General features: G+C 34.3%; 1 protein-coding gene across 1 annotated transcript in view; it reads right to left on the reverse strand.

Moving 5' to 3' along the window:
* The window catches only part of USP34 (ubiquitin specific peptidase 34), a 243,185-nt gene that overhangs the window by 47,481 nt on the left and 172,933 nt on the right, over positions 1-22,771 (reverse strand). Inside the window, 12 exon segments of the mRNA XM_038551363.1 lie at positions 940-1,093; positions 2,492-2,664; positions 6,560-6,654; positions 7,068-7,145; positions 7,241-7,297; positions 7,381-7,527; positions 9,292-9,357; positions 12,638-12,798; positions 13,263-13,419; positions 13,421-13,447; positions 21,400-21,520; positions 21,617-21,672. Coding sequence (XP_038407291.1) covers positions 940-1,093; positions 2,492-2,664; positions 6,560-6,654; positions 7,068-7,145; positions 7,241-7,297; positions 7,381-7,527; positions 9,292-9,357; positions 12,638-12,798; positions 13,263-13,419; positions 13,421-13,447; positions 21,400-21,520; positions 21,617-21,672 — 1,292 coding nt within the window.

Below are 22,771 nucleotides of genomic sequence, written 5' to 3' on the forward strand. Positions count from 1 at the left end.
AGATTCAAAATAGATTTATGGAATTTTATTCAAATGGACACAAGGTAAGACACCATGGACATGTTGGCTTAAAGAGTTCAATGCAACTATTCTGTGAAATGGAAATCCATTTACCAATGTACGTTTTATTCAAAGCAATATCCCTAACACTTTTAGAACAATGCCTACCATAGATACATAGTTTCTATACGTGATACTCTACCTAACAACATCTGAAGACTAAAAAACAGCTATTAAGCACTGATGCAATGACTTACAAACATTACCTTGATAAAAGATGATAAAAGAATGTTCAGGTTGGAAAGGGAAAAGTAAGGCGGAGAGAGTGGAGCACGCAAGTAACTTCAAATTGTCATATACAAGAACCTCAAACCACCCTATAGTGGTTAGAGTTGCTCAGTAAGCAGCTCTTGAATGAGTGAGCAAAGAAAAGATTTGGAAGGTGCAATATTGTCTATGAATCTAAAGTTGAGTGCAAAACTTTGTTTCATTTTTCTTAGGAAAACATTCATCAAATACTCAAAAGAAATGTAAGAATAACTGATTTCTACTGTCTAATGAAAGTCAGTATCCTTTAAAAACTGCCTCCTTTTCTAATTTTATTTTTTTAAGATATTTTATTTATTTATTCATGAGACAGAGAGAAAGAGAGAGAGAGAGAGAGAGAAAGAGAGAGAGACGCTTGGGAACACAGGCAGAGGGAGAAGCAGGCTCCATGCAGGGAGCTCGACATGGGATTCGATCCTGGGTCTCCAGGATCTAGGATCACATCCTGGGCTGAAGGCGGCGCTAAACCACTGAGCCACCCAGGCTGCCTGAGAAAGTTTTTAGAGAAATAAAATCAGAAAACATATCTAAAGCAAAAACAACAATAAATTTATACTCTAAAAACAGGAAAAAAAGTTTTTCAATCCCAAGAACAAAATACTTAAAACTTACCATTTGTTGTTTTTATAAGCATGTGGATTGACTATATCTCTGATGAAGCTATAATAGTGCCCACCATCTGCCGTTCCTGTGTGAACAGTCACTCCTATTAAATCATACTCATAGCTTTCTGTGTCTTTTGAATGATCGCTGACTTCCTTAAAACCTGAAATAAATACATAAAATAATGGTAATAATTTTGAAAACTGCACAGTAACATCTTTGACTCACTTTACTATTTAACATTTTTTTCTTACAGAAACAGGCACAGACATTATATAACAGGTACAAAACAACTCCATCTGCTAGTCATTCCTCACTGATAACCTACAATTTTAAGTGCATTTAAACAAATCATTTGGAAAAACAACCATGTGCAGTAAATATAAAATAAGCTCTTTTTGTTTAATCTTATTCTTATTAAAATAGTACAAAACTTTTTATTCAAGTTTATCTTATTAGGAGCAGGCAGATACAAGATCCAGAAACGTGTTAAGATACTCATGCCCTTTAATCTCAGGTTAAGAAAATGGAGCACTATGCAGGTAGCATGCTTGCAATTGTTTGTTTATAGAAATATTCTGTATTAGGAGACAGAAACAAAATAAAAGACCTTCCTGTCCCCAAATATTTAAATTTGAAAGATATAAAAGATACTAAGGAAAAATTACAGAATGATCTGTAAGTTTGAAGATTTATGACTTAGATCTATATTTCTAGCATCATATACAAAGGATGGCATAATCAGAAAGAACTAAGTGAAAGCTGATTAGGTTAACTAGAGTGCACTCTAAACTGGAAAGTGACAACTGAGGAGAGAAGGAAACAGCTGACAGCGTCTGAGTAGTGACTAAGTTCAAATATGCTAGGATCTGACTCTGAATGTGTAACTTATGGCCTAAAAAAATCCTTCATCTTGGCATGAACTTCTGCTACTTCTACACAAGGTAGCATCATGAAGAATACCAGAAAGCATAATAACTGGACAGTCTTGCTGGAATTTTATAAATTATTTGAGAAGAGTTCTAAAAAGTAGGGTGTATATAAACAATGCCTACTTCTTAACTTTGCCTATATTTTCAAAGTTATCATCTTCTACAAACAAAATGATTTGGCCACTACCTTTTGCCCATCTCATCAACTCTACCCCCACCTCCTACCCACCTAAAGAAATTAGCCATTCCTCTCAATCTATTCCTTACTCAAGCTCTGCTTCAATGATGCCCCTAGATTTGTGATATACTTACCATCCAATCTAATGACATACATCCTGTTTGTAATTCCTTGTTCAATAAAACTTGCCTAATTAGACTTAAGTTCTGTGAGATAAGGAACCATTTTTTATGTTGTTCATTGCCATGTCCCTAATGCCTAGAAGAGTGCCTAGAACATAGTTCTATAAATGCTAAATATCTACTAATGAAATGACGGAACGTGCCATACTGTATTTAAATACATTCTCCTTTCTAAAATTCAAATTCATTTTATTAAATGTATAGCTGGTTATTTCATAATTATGACTGTCTAATAATACAGGCAAGAGAATGAGATAAAAAAAAATTACCTTCTTTCCTATCACTCTTTCCCATTAGAAAATCTTCTGTATAGGGTGTCATATCCAAACGTAATGGGAAGGAAAAGTGTGTGTTCACCTTCTCTTTCATCATTGTTACCATATTAAATGTATACCTCATAGTATTAAAACTCAGAATGCGAGGCAATTTCTTAAAACACGCCCTGAAAGACAGGAAAAAAACAAAACAAAACAAAACAAAAAACACCTTAAAAATCTCTTCTAAAAGTACTTTATCTGGTGTCACTTACATTTATACTATATGTATTTCAGTATTCAACTCAGAGTAAATAATAAATAGTATTTTAAGTCATGCTCTTATTAAATACATCTATACCTATATCTACCTCTTACATGTCTTTTTTCATTCTGAAAGGGTTTTCCTGTGTCTAAGTATGAAAAATATAAATTTACAGTATGCTGTGGTAAATTCCATGAAGATATATATGTAAAGGTGCTATGGAAGCATAAACTTCAAAGGTAAGGGTGATGTCTTTGGTTCAAAATTTTCTTTTCCATCTTAAATAGGAATTGAATTATTTTTATAAGTTAGAATTGCAAAGTTTACTTGTATCATTTACCAGATGTATGATCCTCAACAAGTACTTAACTTCTGAGCCTAATTCCTTTTTTTTTTTTTTTAAGATCTTTATTTATTTATTTGAGAGACAAACACAGAGAGAGGGAGGGAGGGAGAACAAGTGGGGGACATAAGCAGAAGGAGAAGAAGGCTCCTTGCTGAGCAGGGAGCCCGATGTAGCGCTTGATCTCAGGACCCCAAGATCACGACTTTAAGGTAGATGCTTAACCGACTGAGCCACTCAGGTGTCCCCCCTCTGAGTTTAAATCCTAATTTGGAGATTTATAAAATGGAGATTTAAGTGCCTACTCCCTCCTACTTTTAGAATACTGCCTGGCAAATAACATTCAATAAATATTGCTTGATATTACAACAATAGCAGCAGCAAGATACCTAAATCTTACGGCATAACAAATACTGCTTGAAGTTCAAATTATTTTAAGATTTTTATTTATTTATTCATGAGAGATACAGAGAGAGAGAGGCAGGGAGAGAAGCAGGCTCCCTGCGAGAAGCCTGATGTGGGACTTGATCCCAGGACCCAGAGTAATGACCCGAGCCAAAGGCAGATGCTCAACTACTGAGCCACCCAGGGGCCCTGCTAGTTCAAATTAAACCAAAATTTTAGTTTAAACATATACAGAAGTTTGGATTCATGAAAAATATGAATTTGATTTCTTCAAATTCTTCACTCAACTTAAGATTCTAGAGATTTTGAAATCTTAGAATTTAAAGAGAATCTCTTTAAGAGAGCTTAGTTTAAAAAAAAATTAGGAGGGCAGCCCGGGTGGCTCGGCAGTTTAGCGCCGCCTACAGCTCAGGGTGTGATCCTGGAGACCTGGGATCGAGTCCCACGTTGGGCTCCCTGCATGGAGCCTGCTTCTCCCTCTGCCTGTGTCTCTGCCTCTCTCTCTCTCTCTCTCTCTCTCTCATTAATAAATAAAATCTTAAAAAATATTAAAAAAAATAAAAAATAAAAAAATAAGGAATTTAAAGAGATAAAGAAGGTAGGGAAAGCATTTCACAAGCAGAGAAATTAAGTCTAAAAATCCATCATTACCGATTATTTGGGAGACTGGCAAAATATGCTGTTATGTAAGTACAAAGGACTCAAATGATGAAGGGCCTTCTGTGCAATATCAGTGTATGAACTGCATCCTGAGTTAAGTCACTAAAGGACCTATGGTGGTCCATGAAACCATGCAAGATTTAGAGGATAAATGATGTAATGGAACTAAAGAGACGAGAGTTATGTTACAGACTTATTTAATCTATAACACAGAAGTCACGGTTGAACAAAGCACAACATTCTGATTCAGCTCAGTTGAATTAAGAATCTTAAGATTGATGTTATGGTGGTAGAATTACTCAGTAAAGAATGAATAAACAGAAAAACAGAGGTTTGAAGATAAAGCAAAAGATGATCCTTAAGCTCCTTTCTTTCTGTTGTGACCACTTACTATGTTATCATAGACATTCAAAAGTATGGGGAAAATATAAAAGGACCGAGTAATACTTTGCCTGAAAAATGAGAATATTTCAGAAAACAGCAGAATTGTATTAGCCAAAACAAGGGAGTATCTCACGAAGTAGGAATTTATAAAAAATGACATATTTTCAGAAGCTTATTTCTTTCAACTAAAAAGACATTCTCAAAAGAAAATGCCAGAGTTTATTATCTTTTATTGATTCCTCACTATTCCCCCCTCCACAGTAACAAACCTTGTGTCTTAACTCATACCCTAACCCTAACCCTAATTCTCATTGGATGAGCCTGTCTTATCCCTGTAACTGCTTGCACAGTTATGCTTTCACTTAAGTATGTCTACCGTGTAACTTTTCTCTCTTGCAACCAACTTGACATCTGGAGACTGAGAAAAAGACTAGTATTCCTATCAGTGCAGATTTCCCTGGAAAAATCTTCTATTAAGTATTTTAAGACCTGGCTTTTCATTTTCTGTCTTCCAACATGCTTAGATCTATCCAGAAAAGTCCTGCTTGATCCTTAAGCCCTTTCTAGGTTCCATTTTCCTTATTGTTTTTTTATTGCCAAACTTCTAAAGTTAATGATCTAAACTTGAGGCCTATACCCTAACAACGCTTCTATTGCTACAACCTGAAAAAACATTCCACAAAACTCTTTTTGCAAAACCCAATGCTTTTTCTCAGCTGTCATTTTCCCTCTTTTTTGTGGACTTCGTCAATTGAATACCCTCTTCGGGAGATGCTCTTCCTAATTTCTACATTACCATCCTATGATGGTAATGATTTTCTTTCTTTCCTACCTTCAATTGTCACTTTTTCTTTCTTTCCTACTTTCAATTCTGTCACTTTTTCTTTCTTTCCTACCTTCAATTCTGTCACTTTTTCTTCTGCACTTTTAGGTTGACTTAAGTCTCATAATCAGCCCTTCACAACGGTTATGTTCTTTCTCAGGCAGATATTCAAATGGTGTCAACCAATTATGCAAATAATCCCAAAATCTAGATTTTTTTTAAAGATTTTATTTATTTATTCATGAGAATACACGGGGGGGGGGGGGGGAGAGAGAGGCAGAGACACAGGCAGAGGGAGAAGCAGGCTCCATGCAGGGAGCCCAACGTGGGACTCGATCCCGGGTCTCCAGGATCACACCCTGAGCTGTAGGCGGCGCTAAACCGCTGAGCCACCGGGGCTGCCCCCAAAATCTAGATGTTAATCATCTTATGTCATTGTGTATTACCAATCAATCATATTTTCTATTACTGGTTAATGCAGGCTTCTTGCACATACAAGGTCATTTCTATTTCTCTGCCTTTGTTCCTAATAACTGCATATGATGCTCCCTTCTTAATCCAATTTCTACTTGCCATTCAACATTCAGTTATAGAATTGAAACCTCTTTACTCAACTACTCTGTCCTAAACTGGCCATCTTATGGTTGGCTCTTAAGAAAAAAAATATCCCACTTCAGAGAAGGATCTCTCCAGTTCATGAGGAGACCTTTTATCATGATTCACTAAGTGCACAGCAAAGGGCTAAAGCAATCAGACCTTGGTAAATATTACCTTGGTAAATAATTAAAAGGACACAAAAATTTGGAAAAATTTAAAGAACTTCAAAGTATACTTGAATAATTGAATGAAATGTTGCCATACAATAATAAGCTTCAGGGCACCTGGGTGGTTCAGTCAGTAAAGCAACTGACTCTTGATTTCAGCTCATGATCTAGTTGGGGGAATTGAGCCCCTCATCAGGCTCTGTGCTCAGTGTGGAGTCCGCTTGAGATTCTGTCTCTCCCTCTGCCTCCCACCCTTCCCCTGCTTGCACTCAATATAAATAAAATCTTTAAAAATAAAAAAAAAAAAGCATAAGCTCCAAGCAGCTGATCCTAACCTTAATCACATAATTTTTAATAAAAGTTTAACATGAATTCATTGTATTTTACTTCCATTTGACGATGTATCAAAATGGTAAATATTACATTTCAAAAAGCGTACCTTTTTTCAGCTCGTACTTTTTTCCCACAATGAGAACAAGTATACATGTTGTCACCTTCTAAAGTGTCTTTAATAGTTACTTCATCAAGAGATTCCTGTGTATTAAATCAGATTTTAAAGTTTCATATTATTGTTTACAGTAGGCAAAATTACGAAAAGTAGTAATTATCATTTGGGCAGGATGCACAGAGGAAAAGAAACTTTTTAATAACAAAATTCTAAATTTTAGCACGAAAAAAATCCCCCCCAAAACTGACAAGATGCTCCATGAATTTTACTAAATTTTTCAAAAGTACAATTTTTCAAAAAATAAAAATTGTACTAAACATTTCAACTTAGGGGGAAAAATCAGCTTTGTGGTCTACTTTTAATTCTTATTTGATCTGCATAGCTAGAAGAATAGATGAAAACATGAAAGTTAATTTTCTATTGAGATGACAAACAAAACTGCCGTATACAAGTATCTAGAAGCAGAAACAGTCTAAACAACATATACAATGTTACTTACATAAATGTTCTTCATATCAGCCACTTGGCACCTCACAGTATAAAACTCTTCAGCAGTCTGACTAACATGTTCACAATCCTGGTCAATCAACAATCAAATATCAGTAATTTATTATAATAAGCTAAAATATACATTAAGATTTCCAAAAGTAAAAGAATAGATACAATACTTACCAAGGACACAACATTGTTTGTAATTACACCTCCAAACAAACTTTTGACGGTATTTTTCTTTAAAAACAAACAAAAGTGAGTAATTAAAATTGGGCAGGTCTGTACGGATTTCAAACTAACATCAGTATTCTGGTACTAACCAGTTCTGGAGACATTTCTTCAATTTTAGTAATGAGATCAGTAAAAAATTCGGTCATATCTTTTTGCTCCCCAGTATTCAGAGGCTGCTTATCCATGGTGTATGTTTTACAAAAGGGTCTAGGATTATATGCTTTGCATTCACTCTCCTGCAAAGGAAAAGGGGGAGAAACAAATCTACGTCTCAAAAAAAAGAACATTATCACAAGGTTCTTGAATAAATAACAAAACAACAAAACAGAGTAAATCTACAAAGCAACCGCTCTTTTCGATTTCATTTTGTATGATTTTCATGGCATTTTCAGTTTAATAGTCTTGGTGCCCAAAGATGCTTAATTATGAAGTCTGTGTTTTTTTAAGTCTAATAATTTCTACGAAGGAGTTTGGGACTCAAGAGATACAGATCTGTACTATCAAACATAAAATACTAATATTTTGTGGGTTAAATAAATTTTCCTACAGACTCAACTTTAGTAGGTATTTATTTATTTATTTATTTATTTATTTATTTATTTATTTATTTATTTATTTTTAATTCATTTGAGGGGGAGAGAGTGCACAAGTGGAGAGCACCAGCAGGCAGGGAGGGTCAGAGGGAGAGGGAGAAGCAGACTCTCTGCTGAGCAGGGTGCCTAACGTGGGGCTCAATCCTAGAACCCCAGGATCATGAGCTGAAGGCAGATGCTTAACAAAGTGAGCCACCTGGGTGCACCTGAACTTTAGTAGTTCTTAAGAATAGTTTAAAACACTCTTCTGTTTTGTCAGTTCAGATGGCATGTTCCAACTGTGTTAAATGGAGATTCAAAGCGGGATGAAGAGTGCCTGCGTGACTCAGTCGGTTAAGCATCTGACTCTTGATTTCAAGTTCAGGTCATGATCTCTGAGTTGTGACACTGAGCCCAGATCAGGCTCTGTGCTGGGCATGAAGCCTTCTTAAGATTGTCTCTTTCCCTCTCCCTTTTACTTCTCCCCTCCCCAAAACAACTGGAATCCCTGAATGACTAGTGAATCTTTTCATTTTGTTAAAAACTTCATTTACTGAATCCTTAGTGTCAGAAGTTGAAAAACACAGGAATAAACAATATAATCTCAGGTCCTCAGGATTCTAACAGGCAAGAGTAGCAACTTTCACTACAAGTGGCAGGTATGAGACAGAGTTGTAGAATTAGTTTTCTTAGAGGAGCTGAAAAACAAGTTGATTTGGGAAAGATGACAATAAGAAGAAAAGGGAGAAAAGTGCTAAGGAAAGAGTGCTGCAGGTAGAAGGAACAGCATAAACAGCTGCACAAGTGATGAAGCAACAGTCATGATGGGCTTCCAAGAAAGGATACCTGCTACGGGATGAGGCTGGTATAGGAAGGAGTAAGAGAAGAGGTTGAAGGGGAACCTGGCTGCCTTAGTCTCGGGGCTGTGGGCTTGAGCCCCACATTAGGTACTGAGAAAACTTAAAAAAAGGGAGGGGGGGTTAAACAAAAGGGGCAAAATCAGAAGATATGTGCCATGCTGATCAAACTGAATACTATTTTGTTCGTAGTAAAAAATTACTGAAGTGTTTTAAGCAGGGGAATAATATTGTAAGATTTGTTAATTTTTAAAGATTGATTACTTTTATAGTTTTGGGGGTGGGAATTAAGAGGAACAAAGAGAAATCAATCAGAAAACTCTACGGGGGGATGGAGGGGAAGGGACCAGATACAAAAAGTTCTTTAAAGGACAAATTAACAGTCATCACAACGGTGACTGACATACGACTACTAAAAGTCACTTTGACAACACCAATAACTGACAAATTTAATTTGAAAAATAAGAGTACATAGTTAAGGGCAAATCTAATACAAATGAACTTCATTTAATGTCTGCAGCTTATATAGGTTATAGCTAATTAGTTTTCCATATATAGTTGTCAAACATACCATTAAATATGTAAACATTTTTTGAAGCTCCAGAAGAGTGGTCTTGTGCTTCATATCTTCTGAATACTGGAAATTAAGAGAAATGTTCCATTATAACATACTGATGGTAGCAAATAAGACATTCTAATGAAGAAAGTGTTAAAATGTGCTTAATACCGTATCTGTTTTCATTCTTTTAGCTCTATGTAGAAAAAGTCTATTCAATTTAGCATTTTAAAAATTAAAATATTTTGATATAAATATAGCCATCACTATTATAAAGAAAACTGAATAAAGAAATCTTTTTAAAAAATTGCTTTCAGATCAAAGCTCATTTGGTGCAATACTGTTTTCACAAATTAGTAACTGTGCAAAGAACAGAAAACATCATATGTGTGCAATAAAGATATTTTCTACAAATAAATTCATACATTAAGAAAATTGTTATAATAATAAATGACATCTCTCCATCACCTAGTCATACCTTTATTTTTTTCTATAACAGTAGTATATCCTTAATACTGCAGAAAAATTACTGGCCAAGATGCCTGAAAACCCCAAATATTCAAATATCATTAACTGAGATTTAGGTATCTAACTAGATCCATTCACTAGAGGCTTAGTCATGAACACCACCTTACAGGCACTTATTAGATATAGTCCAGCTCATCCAAATATTTAAAAAAAAAAAACTATGAAATACGACCCTCACTACAAACTACTACCTGTCAAAATTGTGAATAAGCTCTGATAGTCTCATGGAATAATAAACTTCTCTATGCCAGAAGTATTACAGTAGTGTCAATTTTGTGAGGAGTGTTCAGTAATGTGGTCTGCTATTTAAGAGCTTATAATCCAACTGAGGACATAAGGACACTGAAATAGGAATCTATTCAACATATCATATAATTTTGCAGTAACTATATTATGTACAACAGGAACTGAGTAAAAGTAATCAACAAAATTGAGAAAACAACTGTAGTAATATTTCCGAAATATGGGAGGCTTAATACTCCATGAGATTAGAGTAAAAGTCACACAAAACATTTTCCAACACGTAATAGAACTGATACATGTAAACTATACATATAAAACAAAAATGCTCAGGAATAAAGACCTGGATTTATATTTTCATTGCTAGAGAATGAGTTGTTGGCTGAAGAACAGAAGTGACTGAGTTCTAAATTAAGAAAAAGAATGTTTTATTTTACTTAATGTATAAGTTCCAAATATATACTCCACATATGTATTTTCTACTTAAAGAAATACATGTTTGCATCCATTAGGATGGCTATTGTCAAAAAACAGAAAATAAGTGTCAGCAGGGTTGTGAATAAATTGGTACCTTTGTGCGCTGCTGGCAGGAATGTAAAATGGCATAGGCACTATAGAAAACTGGCATGGTGGGTCTCAAAAATTTAAACACAGAACTCCCATATGATCCAGTAATTCTATTTCTGGGTATATATACAGAAGTGAAAACAAAAACTCAAATGGATACTTGGGACACTCGTGTTCATGGAAGCATTATCTAGAATAACCAAAAGATATAAGCAACCGAGAAGTGTCCAATGACAGATGAATGGATAAATAAAATGTGGAACAGATCATATAATGGAATATTATTCAGCCTTTAAAAAGGAAGGAAATTCTGATACGTGCCACAAGGATGAACCCCGAAGACACTATGCTAAGATTGTAGGATTCCACTTAAAAATGAGGTACCTAGCATAGTCAAAATCATGCAGACAAGTAGTAGAACGTAGTTGCATGAGGTTTGGGGGAATGGAGAATAGGAAGTATTTCATGGGTACAGTTTCAGTTGGGGGAAGTGAAAACATTTTTGAGATTGATGGTAATGTGTCAGTGTATTAACTACCACAGAACTATACACTTATACACAGTTAAGATGGTTAATTCTAAAAAAAAAAAAAAAAAAAAAAAAAAAGAAGATGGTTGGGTATATTTTACCACAATTAAAATACACGCAGCTTCTTTTAAATTTTCTATGAACATCAGAAAAGGAAATAAAAATAACTAATGTATTCAAGTAAATAATCAAGTGTGCATTTGACTAGAGTACTTTCCAAAGTCATGTCAAATTCTATTCTGTTAAGAATTTTTATGTAGAGACAAGTCTAAATTTAGTTTCTAACAAAAAATACTGTTTATGAAACCTACTCCTTATTAGCACATTTAATTGTTTTTTCTGGTGCTACATTTTAATTTCTGAAAATGCTAATGGCTAAACAGTGATCACTGATATTTAGAAAAGAAATCACGAAGTATGGCCATGTTAGCAGCTAGCCAGAAAAAACAAATCACTAAAACTATGCCTCTCTGATCATCCCTAGTTGTATAAAATTAAGAAGATGGGGCCACAAATCTAGACACAAAAATTTCCATATGCTAAATGAATCAGTTATTCAACTATTTCTAAGCATAATCAGTCTCAGAAGATAAACTTAAAAATATTAATATAACTATATTGTAACTTGGAGATTCAATTTGAAGCCTACCTTAAACATATTAAAGATTCATTGAAAATACATAAAGAGTTGCAATACTTTTGGTGGGGGGGGGGGAAGGGTGGGGGAAGGGAGTTAGGACATCAAGATGACATGATGGAGGAAAACAAAAACCCAAGTTCAAGCATAAAGTAAGTTTGCCAAGAAATTATAAAAGCAGTGCAGAAAGCAAACTAAAAAATAGTCCTTGGTTAAAAAGAGTATAAACGAGAAACAAGAAAAATAGTATGAAGTAGATCTTACCCAAATAAACTAAGCCCACACTGAAATTTACTTTGGGATAAAAAATAAAACAAGTTATGGGATCGCTGGGTGGCTCAGCAGTTTAGCACCTGCCTTTGGCCCAGGGCGTGATCCTGGAGTCCCAGGATCGAGTCCCACATCGGGCTCCCTGCATGAAGCCTGCTTCTCCCTCTGCCTGTGTTTCTGCCTCTTTCTCTCTCTATATCTCTCATGAATAAATAAATAAAATCTTTAAAAATAAATAAATAAATAAAACAAGTTATGATCCTGGTATATTCTACTTTGTTTTACACTTTGCTTATTTTCTATGTAGGAAAATTTATATTTATTTTTACTGAAAATATCATTTTCATTGTATACACTGAGTGTACATATTCCACAACTGTGTTTTCCTCTGAGAAATAAATTACATTATGTTAGGAGTAACCTATTGAAATGTAAAAATATTTAAGATATTACAAGCTCTGTAATCAAATACTGTCATTTTTTAAATTCATAAATTATTTTCTCAATGTTTTACGTTGAAATAATCAAGATTTATTAACAAAATTTAAAATTCTTTTATAGTTTTAATACTTAATGTGAAGAAAACTTACCTTAGCAGTGAAGACAGCCTGTCTTGCCTCAGGTATCATATAAAGTTGCTGAATAGTAGAAGCCAAGTAACAAGTAGCTCCAAGGTTAGTTAGGCCAACAAATCTACATTCAGCACGAACATCCTCATGGGGCCAGTAGTCCCACTTATAAGGTGCATGGGCTGCTGAAAAAAAAAGGGAGGAAAAGATGCCCCCCCCCCCAAACAAACTATGAAACATAATGTATTTTGCTTTTACTAACAGCCACTACTCTCCATTACTTCAGTCAATATACATTAAACATTATATAGGACAACCTAAAACTAATGTAACATATCAATAATATTCAAAAAATAAATTAGTAAGAACACATAGAAAAACTAGTTCATGCTCTAAGATTTCAAAAGACTGCCAAAATTTAATTTTGACACTAAATTATTCAATCAAAAAATTCCAATACTTGGGATACCTAGAAAAAGTCCTTTACACTTTTTTAAAATCAATGTTTACATTTTTAACATCTTGACAATGATAGTTTATAATGTTAAAAGTGTATGAATAGTGAATTCTCTCTTTAAGCCATGCCCTCCAAAATCTCTTTCCTGCTCATAAAATTTAGAAAGATTAAAAGGAAAAGTATGCTTACACTGCATGTGTTGTGCCATAACCCAGTTGTGTATTAGCCTATAGTTCTCAACGGATCCTTTTACCATCTCTACTAACAAATCATAAGCAGCAGCTCTTGAAGAATGTGATTTGCACTTTGGCTGTTGTCTGTCTTTTAGACTAGGCAACAAAAATAGGAAGATTGAAGATATCTCTTAAAAATTCCTGGAAAAAGGAGAAAGGCCAAGTACATTATCTAAAATTACATATTAGTTATATTCTAAATATAATGAATATCTTACATAGAGTAAACTATATGACAATCTACAATTTACTTAAAGGCTATTTAAACATTTAGAGCAGCATCATATACAATCATCTGAAAGTCTTCCTAATGTTCATTTCTCTTAAAGAAAACAAAATGGGTAGAGATCACCTTTATTCCTCTTTATCTCTTGATAGATAATAGGTTCATTCTCAATTCCCATCTATAATCCTATTATTTTCTACTCCATTAAGTGACCAAAAGTTTTTGTTAAAGACTCATTACGTCCTATCTTGACTGTCTTTGCTATTTACTTTGGTTTCTCATTTCACTCTCCTAACAGTAACAGCAGCAGTAGCAAAAGCACCACCATACTCTTAATGAAAAGTTATGATGCCAGATAATACCTCAAGGCCCCCATACAAAAAAACAGAGGAGGCTAAGAACCTTGCCTGGAGTCACAGAGTTGGAAGAAGTCAGAGCCAGGATTTCAGACACCAAGCTCCTAATTTCTATCCCAGTGAAGTTCAAACTCAAGTACAAGGTTCTACCATGCTAGATGTATTCTTCTTTAAATTCAATCTACCTGAGAAAGGGTCACCTTTCCCACTTGCTTTTTATTAATTGGTCCTTTGTTACTTTACCAAAGGTAGTTGTTTCTCCCATGCCTCAAATACTACCCTGGTACATTGTTCTGGGGTATAAAACCTCTCAGTGTATTGTGTAGAAAAGAGGTAATATAGTTAAGACTAACATAACATTCTCTTATCCTTAGAATGGCTGGTTTGTAAGGCTGGCTCCTGGTTGTCATGTGAAAATTTGAATGGCAAAAAAAAAAAAAAAAAAATTTGAATGGTAAAGAATTTGTTCCTCTGATATAAAACTTTTCCTATGATAAAAATGACTTATTATGCCTTTTGTATTTGGTTTGCTAAATACTTGCTTTCTACCTGAGAGTCTGGAATTTCAGACACTGTGGTCAGTTACATAGGTACTATAAATGACAACCCCTACCTTCACTCCATCTAAAACTCTTGACTTGTTAGGTTCAAGAGAGTTCATTCCCCTGATAAGACGACACCTCACACTTGTTACACTCATTGCTGGGGAAATTAAGCACATCCTCTGAAACTCCAATAGGAGAGGACTCATAGAAGCATGTACCTCATTTCCACCAGATTAGCTGGATGCTGTCTTTTTGTTGGCTAATTTCATTTTGTATTATTTCACTATAATAAATCTTAGCCACAAGTACAACTAAATGCTGAGTTCTTTGAGCCCCCTTAGTGATAGACTGAACCTGAGGGTGGTCTTGGGAACCTCTGCCACAGGTACTAAATAAAAGACAATTTGAAATACTTTCCCATTATGATCTCACCTCTTCCATCTCGTTACTGTCAAAGAAAGTACAAAGTTCTGAATTTGCAACAAAAAGTTTGGCTAAGAAATATGGAAAGTGAATAAGGTCTACTTCATATAGTTAACAGACTGATAAGTCTGTATCCTGCCTATCTTAGAATTCAGGTTAGATGATATGTCTTGGAGACAAAGAAAACATGTTTACTTCAACTATAAAATAACGGCATACAAAAAAAAATAGGATTGGCTAATAACTAGTTTAAAATGATATTGGGGATAATTCTCTCCCTTTGCCCTTCTTCCCCTCTAAAAAAATTAAAAATAAATAAAATTAACTATCTTTGCCAATCAGTTTGGATCCAGAAACTGAAAGAGCAAAGTTTCCATAGCTCCAAAGCTTTGATGTATTTAAAATGTACTTAAAACCTATGATAAGATAAAAACATTTTATCAAAATATCAGGTTGGTAAAACCCTAATGAAATGAATAATATTTTTATTTTCCTTACTCTGAATTTACCAGAAAAGAAGATCTCTCTAAGCGAAAGGGTAACTGATACACATTAATAGGTCCATTTTTTAAAAGATTTATTTGAGAGAAAGAAAGAACATGCACACTGAAGCATAAGTGAGGGGAAAGCGGGGGGGTGGGGGGGAGAGAATCTCAAGCAGAGTCCCCACTGAGCACAGAGCCTGACACAACGCTTAATCCCACGACTTTGAAATTGTGACCTGAGCCACAACCAAGAGTCAGACACTCAACTGACTGAGCCACCCAGGCACCCCTTAATATATCCATATGATAAATAATGGCAAAACCATTTTGGTATACTTCACAAAAAGAACCACCTCAAACTGCTGAGAAAATACTAAAATTAGTTTCTGATAATCAGTGTGATTTTTAAGATGTAATTCAGAAGAAACTTAAAGATTAATACTGTTAAAATAAAACTTCCATTTCTACTGTACACATGTAAATGTTTACATTTCCATTATGTAAATAAGATTTCCCAGAACCTACATCTATAAATTATAAAGGAGGAAGAGAATTAATGAACACACATTTGACCTTAACAAAGAACATCCACCTGTAACTACATGAATTAATTTTAAAAGACCCATCCTTCTTGTTAATACATTCATTTTCAATTAAGTTTCATTTAATGTCTCATACTTCTTTGGCAAAAGTGAAGGTATATTTGGACTTGCCTATGGTTCTGCAGTAGAATGCATGCGCTGGATTGTAGTCTCTGCTATTCCCAAATAACCCATTTTTGCTGGTAAAATAACAGGCAGCTTTGTTTTTATTTTATTTTTATTTTTATATTTTTTTAAATTTTTATTTATTTTATGATAGTCACACAGAGAGACAGAGAGAGAGGCAGAGACACAGGCAGAGGGAGAAGCAGGCTCCATGCATCGGGAGCCCGACATGGGATTCGATCCCAGGTCTCTAGGATCGCGCCCTGGGCCAAAGGCAGGCGCCAAACCGCTGCGCCACCCAGGGATCCCGGCAGCTTTGTTTTTAAAGGGTAATAACATTACTTGGTGATCAGAAGTGGAATTCAAGGAAGACCCCCCAGCAGCTCCAGTACCCACAGAGCCAACTAGACTCATTGCTTTCTTGCTGACCTTGAGGTTTAAGGCTTTGAGTCTTTTAAAAAAAAGTCCCATTTGGGAATTCTTCACATCCTAGGAGGATGACTTACAAGGAGAACATCAACTTTGCCACCCCAAAAGTTCATAAGAAGGAAATCTCGAAAATCATGTAAGATGACATCCATGCTGAAACAACTTTGACCCAGATATAACAAAGAGTATTTACAATGCATAAAAATAAGAAAGTTTCAGAGAAAAATGAGATATCCTAAATCCATTCTGTTCTTACTAATCAAACTGCAAAACAACAGACTCTATAAAAACGTATCAAGAATATAGTTCCATTTTTGAGACTGAAAAAATTCAAACAGAAAGTTTGACAAAATTATTGCTAGATTGCCAACTATTTTTAACGCTAGAAAATGAACTTTTGACATTTGATGAAGATACAAATTTTCTTCTATAAAATATGTTACTAAAAAGTTTTTAAAGTCTGCTGTGTATATGTAAAAAAAGTACATTTATGTTGCTTTGATTGCCCATGTCCAAATAAACGTAACATAATGATAATACAGAAGGAAATTTCAGGTAACACCGTGAAGTCACAAGAAATAAATATTTTTTTTCTTTTTCTTTTTTTTTTAAAATACACTCTATTTTATATTTTTTTCAAATAAACAAATTCCTGGAAATTATACTCTTTAAAAATATGGAGTTGATGGAGATTAAATAGTGTACTTGTGATGAGCACCAGGTGAAAGATGGAATTGCTGAATTACTATATTGTACACCTGAAACTAATATAACACTGTATGTTAACTACAACTAAAAACTTAAACCAATAAAACAAAAAACAGAGTTGAAAAATCTAGAAATTTTTCAAAGTTTAAAGATCTGTGAGAGAACACCTAGGTTTCCTCTGTGAGCCATAAAAGTTTGAGGACCACTGCACTCTGCTGGCTCTTGATCTGTCCAGATATTTTGCTAAAAGCACATTCTTAACGTTATTTGACTGGATCAAACACTTTGAAGGCCCCCTTTTTAAATCAAATTACAAAAGTAATGCTTTTGTTTTATACCATGTACATATAAAAATAAATTCATGTGAACATAAGAGATGACCATCTAGCTTCCCAAAGTTATCTCCTATATTTCTTCAAACTCAAGTCAAGCTGAATTAACCCCTCAATTTCCTGGACCTACCCAGTGGTTTCCCATGACTTAATTTTTATTCATATTCTTTTCTAGGACTCAGATATTTCCTTTACTTTTCTACTTAAAAACCTTTATTCTGTATTATGAAAACTGTATCCTCTTCAAAGCCTTTCCTAATCGTGTCAGTGCTATGTGATCTTTCACATCCCTGATGGTATTCCTTTAATGCCACTTTTTTTTTTAAATGATGAATGGCAAATATCCTGAGCAGCCATTATTTGTGAAAGTACATACAAATTTTGAATAAGGCAGGTTTCTGAATAATTACCTGCTGAAAAAAATGAATTAAATTGTCCATTCTTAAAAAATACATAAATAATTCTTAAGATCAGGATTGAGTCTTAATCATCAGTTTGTTAAATATATATTTGTTGCTACATACCATGCAATGTAGTAGAGATTAGAATGGGGTTTGTGTGTGTGTGTATTTTAAAGATTTTATTTATTTATTTATTCATGAAAGAGAGAAAGAGGCAGAGACACAGGCAGAGGGAGAAGCAAGCTCCACGCAGGAAGCCCGATGCAGGATTCAATCCCGGGACCCCAAGATCGCACCCCTGGGCCAAAGTCAGGCGCTAAACTGCCGAGCCACCCAAGGTCCCCGGGGTTTATATTTTTAAAAGGGAATTAGAAAACTGGAGAAAGAGGAAAAGTGAACAAGGGAGGAAGAGAGCATGACGAGAAAGAAAAAGCAGTAGAAGCAGTGGTGATGGCGGTGACAGAGACTGTATTTAGCTTGCAGGGCCTAAAATATTTACTAGAAGGCTCTTTAAGAGAAAATCCTCATTCCTGAACCACAGTAAATTCTCAGAAAATTTTAAGAATTCTTAAATAATAAAGTAAAATCATTAAAGTAGAAAATACATTTTAAATACCTAGAAGATAAGGAAAACTTTTTTCTTTTTTTTTAAGATTTTATTTATTTATTCATGGCAGAGAGACAGAGGCAGAGGGAGAAACAGGCTCCATGCGGGTAACCCAATGTGGGACTCGATCCCAGGTCTCCAGGATCACACCCCAGGCTGAAGGTGGCGCTAAACCACTGAGCCACAGGGGCTGCCCAGGAAAACTTTTCTTAATATTACACCAAACCAACTGCTTTAAACACCTCCACTTGCATATACATTTCATATTTAATGTGTCCAAAATAGATCTGATTCTGACACTCCTACCTCTCCTCAAAACTGATCTATCCTATATATATCCTATATCCTGATATATCCTATATATTCTATAAATGGAATTATCATTCACTCAATTTCTTAGGCTTAAAATGGAGTCTTTCTCTCCCACTTCACAATCCTATCCAAATTTGCAGTCTATGAGCTCTACCTTCGTCAATAAACATCCCAAATCCAAGCGCGTTTTCACCATCATCCCTCTCCAGAACCACTCCAAACTTCCTAGCTAGATTCCCAACACATTTGCCCTCCTAGCTTTCTACCCAGAGTCTAGATCAGAGAAAAGATTACACAAAATAATGGTTTTCAAACACCTGCAAAGAAGCTCAACCTTATTCATATTACAAAAAATAAAACAAACCTGGGAGAATCTTTTTTACCTACTGTACTGGCAGAAATGAAATATCTGATAATTATAATGGGTTGGTAAGAATGTGAAGAAATAGGCACTCACCTATATATAGTATAGGTGGAACCATAAACTGGCTCAGTATTCATTGAAAGCAACATCGTTGTATCAACCAAAGTCAACAAGATACATACCCTGTGAACCAGCAATTCTACTTCAGAATCTTTTCCTACAGACTTTCCAAGTGACCAGATACATAAACATCTTCAGTGCAATATCACTTATAAGAGTGTAAGACAACTTCCATCATTAGGAGCTAGTTAGATATATATGTGTGTGTATAGATATACATACAAAGAGTATTATGTGGTTGCCAAAAAAGAATAAATTAACTATATATGGTATATACTGATAAGAAGACTCTAAGATAGGTGAAAAAAGCAAACCATAGAGCCATGTATTTAGAATTTTAACATCTATAGCCAGTATTGCATAGTGGTTAGAAGCTCGGCTAAGTGAAGTGTATGGGTAACTTCAGTGAGGCAAGTTGCTGAACCTGTCTATGCCTTAATTTCATCATTTGTCAAAACAGAGTCTAATAACATCTACCTTATAAGGGCTCAAAACTTTGATAAGATTATTATCTGTATAATAAACAAAACGGAAGAAAAAAATAAGTGGTCTTTAAAAAACACAGATAAGCAAAAAAGAATTCTGGAAAGGAGAGAAAAAGAATAAATTCTCTTTCATATTTCCAAAATGCAGAATTTTACAAATGAGGAAAAAAATGACAAAAGATACATAGACATCGATTATAAGCAGAAAATTCACAACATGAATAGACAGTACATACAGAAAAAGACACTCATCTTCAACAGTAACTGAAGATATAAAACTAAAGCAACAGTGAGACTTGACAGACTTTGCATGTAAGCAATGTCTCAGATATCCCCTTCATATGTGGGAGTATCTGAGAAAAAGACACTAGAAACATTCTAAAATAGTGCAGCTGGGAGAATAAGAAGATATAGCCTTTTGTAAACTAATGAATTAAGATCAAAACGAATCAAATTTATTTTAAGAATAGGAATATATAATGGGACAGGTATGCAATGAGGTTGTTTCTCGCAGTTGCATTTTTTTTTTTGGAAAAGGAATAACAACATAAATGTCAATAAAAAAATTGTTTCCCTCTTTATGTATCTAATTTTTTAAAATATATTTTTAGTGTATTCACTTTTTAAAATAAAGACAGCAGATCACAGAATGGTATTTAATATAAATGATATACTTGAGCATTTAATATGTCCATGGAAACTTCTGGAAGGCCATTCATCCATCACCTAAGCATCATGGGAAATCAAACATATATATGGGGATCTCCCCTTTGCACTATTGAAAAACTTTTTTTTTTTACAATGATTTTCACATCATAATGTTATCAAAGAAATCAGCATTATTTTAGAATAAAAGTTATATACTAGCTTATGTAAGATAATACTTCAACCAGTAAAACTAGATCAAATTATTCCCAGTGAGTATAGGAAAAATTTAAAAAGGACCTAGAAAAATAGCCTAAGAAGGGACTTTGTCAAATAGGGGAAGTAGTATAGAATAAGACAGTAAGACTGTCACCTTAAATTTATCTTCAGAATCCCTAACTCTATGCTCATGAGGACTATCCCATCCTCCTGGTTTCTCCTGAGTTTCTTACCACAAATAGTAACCTCAAGTAAATAATCCTCCAAACCAAAACTCCCTCCCTTGATGCAGGCAATGACAAAACTGCTAATGGCAGAGTAAATAACTTAATCTTAATCTAAAGAGTAATCAGACTTTTGTGGGTATAGTCATCAGATTTTATCAAATAATAGATTTTATGTCAAATGGGCTTCTAAAATATGAAACCAGTAAGAGAGGTACTCTAATGACTACTTATTAATTCTGAATATTATTAATTCAAAATATTCAACCCTACAGCAATTGGAGTAGAGGTTACCTTTCTGTGTACAAGTCATAGGATTTGTTTCTGCATGCTAAATATAAGCTTAGCATTTATATTTTATTCAATGTTCAACTTTTCCTACCCACAATAAAACTCTAGCAAGTTTTATGTTTGCATGTTTAAGAAAATTTAATATAGCCACATAAATTCAACAATAAATATTCAACCATATTTCATATAAACATTTGAATTTCTTAATACCTACCTGTCCTTCTCTTGAAAATTTAAAGGGTGGTTTGTGTTTAATAACACTTGTTGCAAGCCTAAGGAGTCCTGTAAGCCCATCATCTTCTATATTACCATCTTGATGATCAAGGATTTCCCTGCTACAAAAAGGAACACAAACAAAACAGATAGTTCACATAATTATGTCCTTTATCTTTCCTCAATGATATAAATGTCAACTTCACATCAAATTTTACCTTCGAATACAGTCAGCCAAATGTCGTGCCAAAGCATCTAAGTCGAGGAGTGTGGTCTTAATACAAAGAGAAAATATAAAATTCAAATATAGATTTTTGTGTTTAATAGCCAGAGATTACTAAAACAAAAAACATCCTTCCTTTGTAAATAGTAAGAATTTGGTTCTCCCGAATTCATTAGAATACTAATTAAATTATAAATAATACTCTTATAAGTCACTCTTATAAATAATGTCAATTAATATAATTATAAACACATCATTGACAGTCCTTCCAAAGAGAATCCATGGAATGTCAGTAACAAATTATGATAGTCATAGTAATGTATGGAGAAGATACAAAGGTTTATTGTTTTATTTTCTAGCAATTTTATTGACATATAATCCACAATACCAGTTAATTTGCCCATGAAGGCCTGTTTTTACCACCACCTTTTAAATGGGCTTTAAAAATAAATTTAAAGGGCTAAGTGGCTCCGTCAGTTAAGCATATTCTTAGGGTTGTGAGATTAAGCCCTGAGCCAGCTTTGAGCTGGGCATGAAGCCTGCTTAAAACTGTCTCTCTTTCCCCCTCTCTCTGCCCCTCCCCCCACTGTACCCTACCTCAAACGCTCTCACTCTCAAAAAAATAAATTTAAAGGTTTTAGAAAATTTTAATTTTCATTATAACTGAGCAACAAAATTAAAACACTTCACACACACACACACACACAAAACTTAAAAGGATTCTCAAGAAACTCAGATCTCTAAGAAAAAATTATGCTGACTGGCAACCAAGAAATATTAGATTCCAACTTCAAATGGGCAACCCCAGGTTAAATAAAGAAATCAATGTTTATCTGATTGATATGAATAATCAAGTTAAAACACATTCAGTATTTCTAATTATTTCTCAAATGAAAAGTATTTTAAGAATTCAATGTACCCTGCTCCTTAAAAGTAGAAAGTGGAAATATTATAGGATTTTTTAAAAATGCAAAGTGTATATAAAATGTACATGGATTAAAATACACTTTTTAAGACTTTTTAAGTTATCTTTCCACCCATTGTGGGGCTTGAATTTACAACCCCAAGATTAAGAGTCACATGCTGTACTGACTGAGCCAGGCAGCCACTCTTGGGTTAAAATACATTTAAAAGAGAGAAAATGTTTCAT

This window comes from Canis lupus, chromosome 10, assembly GCF_011100685.1.
Source record: "Canis lupus familiaris isolate Mischka breed German Shepherd chromosome 10, alternate assembly UU_Cfam_GSD_1.0, whole genome shotgun sequence".
In the NCBI taxonomy this organism is placed as follows: Eukaryota; Metazoa; Chordata; class Mammalia; order Carnivora; family Canidae; genus Canis; species Canis lupus.